The sequence below is a fragment of the Phascolarctos cinereus genome, unplaced genomic scaffold (assembly GCF_003287225.1).
Source record: "Phascolarctos cinereus isolate Bilbo 61053 unplaced genomic scaffold, phaCin_HiC Scaffold_5;HRSCAF=322, whole genome shotgun sequence".
Taxonomy (NCBI): domain Eukaryota; kingdom Metazoa; phylum Chordata; class Mammalia; order Diprotodontia; family Phascolarctidae; genus Phascolarctos; species Phascolarctos cinereus.
Genome location: NW_027555958.1, coordinates 324,412,256 through 324,424,809, shown reverse-complemented (window position 1 = coordinate 324,424,809; position 12,554 = coordinate 324,412,256). Strand labels below are relative to the sequence as shown.

The window sequence follows — 12,554 nt, the reverse complement described above, 5'->3', positions numbered from 1 at the left end:
ACTCAACATTTGATACCGAACTTATTATTTATCTCCCCAAACCCTTTCCTCTTCCTTACTTCCCTGTTACTGTTGAAGACATCACCATCCTCCCAATCCTCCAGGCTCACAACATAGGTATCATCCTAGATTCTTTACTCTCTTGCCCCTCATATCTAATCTTTTGGCAAATCCTGTCAGTTATACCTTCACATCTCTTATGTATCTATATCTATGTCTATATATCTGTAGAGATCTCTCTCACTATCTATATCTATAAAGATATCTATAGACTAATAGAGATATCAATAGCTATAGATCTATGGATTATATATATAGGTATATCTATCTAGATGTAGATAGTTCTATAGATATATATTTATAGACTTCAATAAATAGAGATTTCTTTCTTTCTCTTCTCTGACACTGATTCCACCCTGATGTAGGCCCTCATTTCTTCACACCTGAACTATTGCAGCTGCATTACTTCTGGTTGGTCTCCCTGCCTTAAGTCTTTCTTCACCCCAGTTCATCCTCTGCACAGTTGTCAGAGAGATACTTCTGAAGTACAGGTTTGACCAAGTCATCCTCCCCACCACTACCACTCCCCATTCAGTAGCTACTTCATTGGCTGCCTATTACCTCCAACATCAAATAGAAAATCCTGTTTCACTTTTAAAGCCCTTCTTAACCTGCTCCCCCAGTCCCCACCTTTTCAGTCTTCCTTTCTTCCTCCACATACTTTACGATCCAGTGGTATTGACCTCCTTATTGTTCTTCCCACAAGACACTACTCTGTCCATTCCATTCTCATCTCTTTATCTTGGCCTTCCTGATTTCCTTCAAGTCTCAGCTAAAACCTTTTACAAGAAGTCTTTTCCTGACTTGAAAAGTGAGAGGACTGAGCTTCTAAGTTCTGATGTTCTGTGAAACCTCCTCAGGGAGGGATACATAGCAAAAAAGAAAAAAAGACATGGGAAATGGCTGAACAAATTGTGGTATATGATTGTCATGGAATATTATTGTGCTGTAAGAAATGACAAGCAGGGGCAGCTAGGTGGCGCAGTGGATAGAGCACTGGCCCTGAATTCAGGAGGACCTGAGTTCAAATTTGGCCTCAGATGCATAACACTTACTAGCTGTGTGACCCTGGGCAAGTCACTTAACCCCATTGCCTAACCAGAAAAAAAAAAAGAAATGACAAGCAGGATACTTTCAGAAAAAGCTGAGAAGACTTACATGAACTGATTCAAAGTAAAGAAAGCAGAACCAGAAGAACATTGTACACAGTGACACCAATATTGTAAATGATCAACTGTGAATGACTCAGCTATTCTCAGCAATACAATGATCCAAGACAATTCCAAAGGACTCCAGAGAAAGAATTGATGAAATTTGAATGAAGATTGAAGCATATTTTTTTTTACTTTGTTATTCTTGGGGATTTGGGGGTCTACATTTTCTTTTACAATGTGGCTAATATGGAAATATTTTGCATGACTACACATGTATAACCTATGTCAAATTGCTTGCCTTCTTAAGATGGGGGGGCAAGGAGGAGAGGGAGGGAGAGAATTTGGAACTCAAAATTTTTAAAAAGAATGTTACAAATGTTTGTTTACATGTAATTGAGAAAACAAAAGAAAAATTAAATTAAAGAAAAAAGGCAAAGAGAAGAACTAGAAAGCTAACTCTACCTCTCCAGCCTTTTTAAACATTCCTCTCCTCCACAACCTCCAAATCCCAGCTGCTTGGCTATACCCTGTCCTAATTCTTCTTCTTTACATCCCCTATGCCTGGAACAAATTCATCCTCATCCACCTGTTGAAATCCTTCACTTTCTTAAAGGCTCCGTTCAAGTGCCTTCTTCCCCAGGAAGCTTTTTGTGATCCTTCCCTCTTCAAATGTCTTCTTAAACTGTTTGGATCTTTCCCTGACCTCATCACATTCTGCTTTGTGTCATACTTATCCACGTACATTTTGCATCCTTCCCCATTAGACTGGAAGCTCCTTGAGGGGAGAGACTGTCATTTTTTTTTCATCTTTGTATGAAAAGTCCCAAGCAGTGAATGGCTCATGATCGGTACATATTTGTTGGATTATCATTGAATAGTTTTTGGAGAAGAAAAAGCCTGGGGGCCAGCTTTTAAGAGGATATTTTGCTCAGTTTCATAGAAGCTAATGAGGAGGAGGGGTGGAGGTTAGGCAGTAGGAAAGACTGAAAGGAAAGGAAATATGGGAGCCAAAGAAAGGAGGAGGAAATCAACAGGAAATCCCTGCCTGGTTTGTTTGGAGGACAGGAAGTTACCACCATAGATCTCAGTCAAGGTTAGAAACTGAAGACTTTGAAGTTGTATGAGAACCAGTCCTTACCCTTAGATGTTCACAATCTAATTTGCAAGATAAAATGCACAAAGGAGGAGATATAGAAAAACAAGGTAACTTATAGAAGTACCTGATGTGTCATTTATGATGAGATACAATATAGGAATTCAGGGGAAGAAGTGACCACTCAGGGCAACATTGGTCAGGAAATGCTTCGTGGTGGGGGTGGGAGTGCTCAGGGTAGGACCCTTAGATGTGCTTTGAAAGAAGGGTGGCAACTTCATGTAGTAGACAGTCAGAAGGTCTTGGTTAGAATGCTGGCCCTGTTGCTTTCCACCTGTGTGACAAGTTGGGTAGCCTCTCCGAGTCTTAGTTCTCTTGTCTTTAAAATGGGACTAATAATAATTATGGCGCCACTATTCAAAGAGGTATCAGTCTCTTTGGAAAATTATTTAGATAGTTGAGTATAAGATGGGTTATGGTGGGGGGAGGGGACCAAGAAATGAGAACAGAAACAGGACGGGACCAGTTAGGAGACAGTAGCCTAGCTGTAAGGACAAAAAACCTGGACTAGGTGGTGGCCTTGGGAAATAATAAGAACTGACATTTTAAAGGTAATTTAAGGTTTCCAAAGCACTTCAGATACATATTTTCTTATTAGAGCCTCCAGACAACCCTATCAGGTAGGTACCACAGATATTAATCACCATTTTACAAAAGAAGAAGCACCTCCCAGGGAGGTCAAAGGACTTTCCCAAATTCACAAAGCTGGTAAATGTTAGTCAAGTCTTCCTGATTCCAAGAAAAGGAAAGGAAGAGGCAGATTTAATAGGTGCTACAAGAGGTAACGGATAAAAAATGGTTTCTAACTGAACTCCCAGGTTTTAAACACAAATGACCAGGCAGTGTTGGTGACGCTGACAAAAATAGCTAAGTGTGGAGAAGTAACTTCCAGTCACAGGTTGGGCAGGGGAAGATGATATAGTAGCCCCTCCAGGAGAGTATCACCAATACCCATTCACATTGGCAGGCCAAATGCCCAAAGGGTGCCTTACTGCTACTTCATTCTCTAGAGTTTGGGGGTAACCCTGAAGATCTGGGGTTATTCTTGAACTGTAGCTCATGAGCCCTCACAGGTATACTCCACTGATTATCAGTCAGATCTAATTTAAGCAAGTGTACATGGGCATTTGTTACAAAAACACCTCCTCTCCCCACAACTAGCTGCACTCCTCTTGAGTGTCTAGAGACACTCTGCCCCTACACATATGAAGTCCCTGGGAAGAGAAAGTGCTCCAATATAGAGAGCACATGTGGTCAAAGAGTAAATTCCCAGTTGCTGTGTACTGGAAGGCCTTTTCCAAGGGCTCAGTAAGCACCTTTTAGTGTAGCTCTCTTTTGGCCTCTGAGGGTCAGTGCCCTTTCTCTAGTCCTAAAGCTTCCTTGTGTATGGTCTGATCTTGGTGTGTCTCTCAGCTCCCAAAGCTGCTGCTCTGGGGGACACTCCTGACAACACCTATGGGAATTCCACATCTTCCCATCTTTCAAGTTCATAAGGTCATTACCTGGGGGACACTCTTAACAACCCCTTGCGAGAATTCCAGATCTTCCCCAGCTTTCAAGTTCACAAGGTTGTCAGATGGTAAATAGGGGTGGGGAGGAGAGGATTCCCTCTCAGGAGGTCTTCACCATTTGATTTAACCACCACTCAACTCACAGAAGCTAGAATGCATAATTCAGAACTAGCCTGCTGTGTTTATTATAGATAGGGCTTAGTGTGTGTCTGATTCTTGCAACCATGGTTGGTTACAAGACATTTACTGTGCAAGTCATCTGTCTTCATCCAAAGATCAAAACAGTTTACTCCTCCCAAAATTATGAAACCCTTTTAGTCTAAGTGCTTAATTGATCAACCGATTAGATAAAACTGGCTGGCTTTTGTGATTACCTTAATTGAGGTGGGGGTAGAAAAACCCATATTCACCAGGATAAGTTGTGTTTTAGAATTGTTCTATTTTAGGATGGTGAGAAAGTTCGGGATCTACGGGTAGTAGAAATTTCAGGGTTGAAACACAGGGGAGACATCCGTTCTGCAAATATCGATTTGGAAGTCAACTGCAAAAAGTTTAAAATTGAACTGTGGAGAGTCTATGAGATCACTGAGAAAGAATGTGATATGGCAGCCAAAATTTTAGTTTGGTCTTAGGACACATTAGCAGTAGTGCTACCAGAGAGGTAATGGTCCCACATTTGTTCAGTTCAGGGCACCTTTCATAAAAGTGGTTACCAAGCTAGAGGAGGTCACCTGAAGCGTATATTAGACCTCAGTATGATGTCATATAAGGATAGCTGAAGGAACTAGGATTTTTTCTCTGGAGATTTAGGGGGCATGTGATGATTGTCTCCAGGTAACTCTCATAGCACTGAATTTGGATTTATAAGGCCTCCATGATACTTACTAGCTTTTTGTCTATGGGAAAATCTCCAAGCCTCAGTTTCTTTATCTGTAAAATGGAGATTTTTGCACTACCTACCCCCACAGGGTTCTTCAGAGGTTAGTGCTTTGTACATTGTAAAGTATTTTATATATAAATGGGAGAGTATTATTATTTTGAATGTTTAGAAAGTTATGTGGAAGATGGTTGTATTTATTCAGCTTGGCTCCAGACAGCAGAACTAGCATTCATGGGTGGAAGTTAGAGAAAAGTGTATTTGTTCAACATAAGAAAGAATTTCTTAACAACCAAAGCCATCCAAAGATGAAAGGTAGTGAGTTCCACAAGACTGGAGGTCTTCAAACAGAGGAGACTATTTGAAGGTTATCTTATCAGATGCCTTAAAGGAATTCTGTGCTCCTGATGGGAAACTTTCTAAAGTTTCTTTCCATTATAAAACTCAGCAACTTAAATTAGAAAGTGATTATGGTTCTGATAAAAGCAGAAGTACAAAAAGTGGTCACAGATAAGTGCTTTGGCCTTATTATCTGCTCCAGCTAGAGCACAGCCCTTTGGATGGTACTTGGAGTAGAGATGGGGTCTCCTGGCCACTTCTTTTTTTTTCCGGCTAGGCAGTGGGGTTAAGTGACTTGCCCAAGGTTACACAGCTAGTAAGTGTCAAGTGTCTGAGGCAGGATTTGAACTCAGGTCCTCCTGACTCCAGGGCTCGTGCTCTGCCCACTGCTCCACCTAGCTGCCCCTCTTGGCCACTTCTGATGGTGCCTGTGGCTCTGTCTTACTAAAGGACTTGTGCTTTGGCATGACAAGGTAGTCCTCTTCTTAGTCTCTTGGTCCCTATGACAGCAGAAAGATGCCTGTATCAAAGAGGATTGGCCACTGAAGCAGGGTGTGCTGGATCCAGCTCAAACCAGCTTAAAAGGGCCGATTATTAAATTTTCAGTGTGAGCATTTACACCATTGGCAACACACCGCAATTCAGAAATTGACTTATTGTTTAGCTGACTGTTTAGACTTAAGAAAGTGATGGAGGAACTGTTAGTAATTCAGATTAAACTTAAAAGTGTGTCCTGCAAACAGTTTCCCTACCAAGAGCCAACGTTAAACATTTACCGGTACACCCCTGCATAAGGGTGGAATTTCAAGAGAGGAACAACTTTTGTTTTTATTACCTTCTTCCTCTCTCCAGAACCTATGTCACATAGTTCTCTCTCTCTCTCTCTCTCTCTCTCTCTCTCTCTCTCTCTCTCTCTCTCTCTCTCTCTCTCTCTCTCTCTCTGTTTCTTTCTCTCTCTCTCCTCTCCCCCCTCCTTTCTCTCCCTCTCCCTCAGCATGAGAACAGGAGGGAGATCCATTTAAAAAAAAAACAACAACAAAACCAAGAGTGTTTAGGCTTTAATGAAACCTAGAAATCCAAATCAATGGGAAATAACTTGCATCCTGCAGGAATAAGTACTAGAGGAGATGATAGAAAAGAGGACAATCAGCAGAACTCATGTACATATACCCCAAGGAGGTCAAAGAAAGAAAGATAGTGTATAAACCAAAATATGCATAACAGCACCTTTTATGGAAGGGAGGAAGGAAGGAAGGAAGGAAGAAAGAAAGAAAGAAAGAAAGAAAGAAAGAAAGAAAGAAAGAAAAAAAGAAAGAAAGAAAGAAAGAAAGAAAGAAAGAAAGAAAGAAAGAAAGAAAGAAAGAAAGAAAGAAAGAAAGAAAGGAAGGAAGGAAGGAAGGAAGAAAGAAAGAAAAAGAGAGAGGAAGAAAGGCAGAGGATACCTTTTAACTGGGGACTAGCTGAACAAATTGTGGTAATCTGAACATGATAGACAGCTAGGTGGCACAGTGGATAGAGTGCTCCTAGTCTTTCTGGAGTCAGGAAGATCTGGGTTCAAATCCAGCCTCAGACAATTTATAGCTGGGTGACCCTGGGCAAATCACTTAACTTCTATTTCAGTTTCCTCATCTGTAAGATAGGGATAATAGTAGCACCCACCCCTAAGGTTTTTTGAAGATCAAATGAGTTGGTGTTTATAAAGTACTTAGCACATTACCTGACACATTGTTGTAAGTGCTACATAAAATGTTAGCTATTATTATTATAATTGTGTCATTCTCTATACCCCAGGCAACTCTCAAATATTATGCATTTCAGATGCATTGCCCATTCATTTAAGTAGAGGATCCTCATCAAAAAGGCCCCTATGCCAATGAAATCACAGCTCTGGACCTAAAAGCAAAACAAGGAATATAAAGAATTCAGAGAGACATGAGAAGTTTTGTATGAGTTGATACAGAGTGAAGTAAGCACAATCAGGAGAATCATATAAATAATGACTACACTAATAGAAGTGAAGAGAACACTAAAACAAGACCAAACTCTGAGGGATCATAATGACTAATCTTGTGGCTCCCTCCTCTTAGGAGAGAGGTGGGGTACTGCGGGTGCAGAATGTCGCATATGCTATTGGATGCAATTGCTATGTCCTTTGATTTTGCTTTATACTGTTTTTTTCCTGATTGATAAAACTTACCTGGAAGATCCATGGGGAGAGGAAGAATTTATGACCCAACAAGAGATAGAGAACATTATGAAATGTAAAATGGATGATTCTGATTACATTAAATTGAAAGGTTTTTGCACAAAGCCAGTGCAACCAAGATTAGAATGGGAACAGAAAGCTGGGAAACAATTTTTACAGTAAGTGACTCTGATAAAGGCCTCATTTCTAAAATTTATAGAGAACTGAGTCGAATTTATGAGAATATGAGTCATTCCCCAATTGATGAATGGTTAAAGGATATGAACAGGCAGTTTTCAGAAGAAGAAATTAAAGCTATCTAAAATCACATGAAAAAATTCTCTAAATCACTATTGATTAGAGAAATACAAACCAAAATGACTCTGAGATACCATATCACACCAACCAGATTGGCCAACATGACAAAACAGGAAAATGATAAATGTTGGAGAAGATGTGGGAAAATTGGAACATTAATGCATTGTTGGTGGAGTTGTGAGCTTATCCAACCATTCTGGAGAACAATTTGGAACTGTGCTCAAAGGGCTATAAAATTGTGTATGCCCTTTGACCCAGCAATACCACTTCTAGGTCTATATCCCAAGAAGATCATAAAAACAGGAAAAGGACCCACATGTACAAAAATATACATAGCAGCTCTTTTTGTGGTGGCAAAGAATTGGAAATTGAGGAGATGCCCATCAATTGGGGAATGGCTGAACAAGTTGTGGTATATGAGTATAATGGAATACTATTGTGCTATAAGAAATGATGAACAGGCAGACTTCAGAAAAACCTGGAAAGACTTGTATGGTCTGATGCTGAGTGAAATGAACAGAACCAGGAGAACATTGTACCCAGTAACAGCCACACTGTGTGATGACTGACTTTGATAGACTTAGCTCTTTTCAGCAACGCGAGGATCTAAGACAACTCCAAAAGACTCGTGATGGAAAATGCTATCCATACCCAGGGGCTTGAGTGCAGATGGAAGCATACTATTTGGTCTCTTTTTTCTTTTGTTTTGTTTCTTCTTTCTCATGATTCCTCCCATTAGTTCTAATTCTTCTTGACATTATGACCAATGTGAAAATATGCTTAATATGAATGTATAAGTAGAGCCTCTATCAGATTGCATACTGTCTTGGGGAGTAGGGAGGACAGGGAGGAGGAGAAAATTTTAAACTCAAAATCTTATGGAAGTGAGTGTTGAAAACTAAAAATTAATTAATTATTTTTTTAAAAAAAGCTTATTGGAAAAAAGAAAAAGAACAGATAATAAGATGAATTGGATGAAGCCTCCCCATTGGGCTAAAGCTGGACCTTCTGCTTTACTGAATACCTACTTACTAGCTTCATGATCCTGCTTTACCTCAGCTTCAGTTTCCTCATCTGTAAAATAGGAATAATAATAGCACTGACCCCACAGGATATTTATGAGGATCCAATGAGATATGTATAGCAGTTTGCAAATCTTAAATCATCATATAAATGCTGGCTATTATTATTATTATTAATTATTGAAAAATAGGTATCCTCAGCCTATCCATTCAAGTAACTAACTGTGTGATTGAGTATGTGTATATGTGTGTATGTGCAGTTCAACTGTATTAAATAAATTCAGAGGAATGTTGTGAATTGGTCTCCATATCTATACCGTCTTGTTTGAAACCTTACATGACCTTAATGGGTCTGGAGGTATAAGAAGAGGAGCCATTAGAGAGGATGATGTTGAAGACTCTGGGGAAATAGAAGAAAACTGGTAGAGAAAAGTTCTGGAGTGAGTTGAATCATATGAGAACAAGAATATGAGTGGAAGGGTTAGCCACAGGAAGAACTATTCCTCTGAGACAGAAGAGAATAAGATGGCTAAAAGGATAGAAATTTTGAGGATGGTGGGTAATGCTGCTCCGTCTTGGGTCTCCTTCTGCTTGTCTGACCTCTCCTCAGTCTCCTTTACTGGATCTTCATCCAAGTTATGTACACTAACCTTGGTTGTCTCCCAAGGTTCTCTTGGGCCCTCTTTTCTTCTCCCTCTAAACTGTTTTACTTAGTGATATCATTAACTCCCATTTATTCAATTATCATCTCTATAGATTATTATCAGATTTAATTATCTAGTCCTGACTCGTCTCTTGATCTCTAGTCTTGCATCTCCAGGTACCTATTAGAGGTCTCAAATTAAATGCCCCTTAAACTCAATATGTGCAATACTGAACTCATCATCCTTCCCCCTAAAACCCTCCCCTCTTCCAAAATTCCCTCTTCTTGTCAAGGACATCTTCCGTCACCCAGGTTTGCAACCTGAGTGTCATAATCAACTGCTCACTCTTACCTCTCCAGAGCCAATCTGTTAGCAAGTCCTGTGATTTCGACCTCCACAACATCTCTCACGATATCCTCCCTTATCTCTGACACTTCCACCACCCTGGTGTAGGGCCTTATCATCTTACACCTGAATACTGAAATAGCTTTCTGTCTGGTTGGTCTCCCTGTCTCAGGTTCTCTCCCCATTTGAGTCCATCTTCCAATCACCCATAAAGTGATATTTCTGTACTTCAGGTTTGACCACGTCACTCACCCACGCCCTTCATTGAGTAGCCACTCCAACGGCTCCCTATTACCTCCAGGATCAAATAGAAAATACTGTTTGTCTTTTAAAGCTCTAACTTGCCTCCCTCCTGCCTTTCCAGTCTTTCTTCCTTTCTCCATATACTGTATGATCTAGTGACACTGGGCCTCTTTACTGTTCCTGCTACATGCCACTCTTTTCCTCAATTTTGTGCATTTTTACTGACTGTCCCCCATTCCTGGAATTCTCTTCCTTGGCATCTCAGCCTTCTGTGGCTTTCTTCAAGACTTAACTAAAATCCCACCTTCGCAAGAAGCCCTTCCCAATCCCCCGTAATACCAATGCTGTGACCTTGAGATTATTTCCAGTTTCCCCTTTATATCTTGTTTGTATATAGTTGTTTGTGTGTTGTCTTCCTCCATTAGAATGTGAGCTCCTGCACAGCAAGGAATGTTGTTTGCTAATCTTTGTATCCCCAGTGTTTAGCACAGTGCCTGGCACGTAGGTATAGTTTTAATAAGTGCTTGTTGACTCAAAGACATCAATAACTCATGATTTCAATCTTTTCCATGAGTCAAGTAACCTTCTGAGAGGGGAGAGAATGTAGAAATGAGTTAAAGCAGACCACCACAGGGGACTTGCTAAGGAGTGAAAAAGGGATGAATAAAAGGAATGCCAAGCCGTTGAAAATGGGTGGCATGAATGTATAACAAACGAGTTCACCACTTCTCTGGCCTAGAAAGCAGATGGTGGCAGTAACTTTAGGTTGAGGATTGGCAAAGGAAAAAGTCAAGAGACTGAGGCAGTTGACAGGACTAGAAAAGGCACATTGAAATGGCCAACCACGGGGTTCAAAATGAGAACCAGAATACTATAGAACTTCTCAGCTCAGACGCACTACCTAGATTCTCAGTCCCAACTTCCCCACTGTGCCTTCAAGAAGAAAGAAGCCACCTTTAAATTTTGTCTTTTTAATAAAAAATAAACTGTTTGTGGCAAGACATACACTTGTCCAAAGACAAAAACGAAGGGGAAGAATAGAGGAGGGATGGTGCATCTGTATGGAGACCGGTAAGGTGGAGAAGGGCAGAGGCAAAGCTGGAAGAGGCCACAGTTGGCCTCAGTCATGTGCAAGGCTCAGATTACCCCACTCCCCGTAATTCTACAGAAGGTGGGGAGGGGAATTGGAAACTGTTCCCCGTCGCATCAGGAGAGGCAAAACCTTGGGAGAGAACACCCAGTGGTCATTCATGGTAAGAACACTGGAATGAGGAGGGACATGGCTTCTTGAAGATCCTCCTCAGACCAAAGGGGAACAAGAGTGCCAGTGGACATAATAGTTTCAGTCCCAGCACAAGTTATGACTGGATTTCCAGCCGGGGCCAATGACTGTGTTGCTTGGGAATATTATCACAAGAGGATTTCCTAGCATCATCTGTTTCTGGAGGGTCTCTTGGAATGGTTTGTGACTGCCAAACTGGTTCAGCGCTTAGGGCAGTCTCCTGACAAGAGAAGTTCCACCCTAGCGCTCTTGGTCAGGGGAAGGTCCCTAGGGCCGGCGTGCCCTTGCAAGATGGGTCGTGTCCCAGGGGTGGTTTTGAGCTGCTGGGCGTACTCCTCATTTCCGTAGTGTGGCTCAGAGCAGCAGATGGAGGACAGGCTCCTCTTGGGGGGAGGCAGGTGGCTTTCTCTGGCCATTCCTTCCCATTTGTTACTGTAGGGTCACCCCAACAATTTCCTGTGGTCTTTACCAAGGATAAGTCTTCACCACACCATAGTATCCATTACAGTCTTTCAGCATCTCATGAGTGCTGTTGTAGGGTCTACGCCACTTCGGTCCCCAGCTGGTTGTTGTCAGCATCCACGCCCCCTCCGTTCAGGGTCCTAGTGGTCTTGGGAGGCTGGAGAGGGGGCTCTCCACTCAATGGGGCCTTTTCCCCCGGAGGCAGGGTACCACAGCCCTGGACTCTCCTCTGTGCTTGGAGGGCCCGCAACGGAGAAGAGGCGAGGCCAATTAGGGCCCCTGAGAGCACCACAGCCAAGAGGACAGTCACAATGAGGAAGTGAGACCAATATGACCTAGGAGTGGTCAAGGGGGCGGGTCCCCCAACAGTCAAAGGGGTTTTCACCTGTTCTCTGGGAATCCCTGCCAATTCCGGATCCAGGGGCAAGGGGTCCTCCTGGCTTTGTATCCAATAGGAGACAACAGGATGGGTGAAGCCATTTTCAGTTGCCCAGCACTGGTAGAGGCCTCTGACTTCCTCCCGAAGTAGGAGTATGAGGGAACCATTGTAGACTGCTGAGGAAGAAGTCTGAATGGGGGTTGCTCTGTGAGTCCAGTGGTAGGTAGCTAGGGTGGAGGTTTGGGGACAGGGGAGTTCCAAGATGGAGTGAAGGGGAGCCAGGACTTCTTTAACTGTGTGGAGAGAGAAGGCGAAAGATGAAGGTAGGGAAAGTAAGGAGGTGGAAAGGAGGACTTTAACCCATATCACCCTCTGACATTTGGGACAGAGATCACCCTGGGTTCTCTTATTTTATTTTTTTCTTTCTTACATAAATTCCTGGGGCAATGGGAAAGCAGAACAGGATGGACAAATAGAGGGAGAGTACTTGAAATTATCAAACAGGGAGGAACAGGGTTTTAGACAGTTCCCTACCCCAACTCCAAATTCAACTTTGGCCTCAACCTCCGCCCTGATCCAT

At 42.0% G+C, this 12,554-nt stretch overlaps 1 protein-coding gene across 4 annotated transcripts in view; it reads right to left on the bottom strand.

The window, feature by feature from the left end:
* Positions 1–10,806: 10,806 nt before the first annotated feature.
* Positions 10,807–12,554, bottom strand: part of SEMA4A (semaphorin 4A) — a 29,496-nt gene continuing 27,748 nt past the window's right edge. For all 4 annotated transcript variants that reach the window (XM_078156169.1, XM_020991545.2, XM_020991546.2 and 1 more), the window contains exon 15: positions 10,807–12,267. In XM_078156169.1, coding sequence (XP_078012295.1) covers positions 11,675–12,267 — 593 coding nt within the window. In that variant the 3' untranslated portion in view covers positions 10,807–11,674. The remainder of the gene's footprint in view (positions 12,268–12,554) is intronic.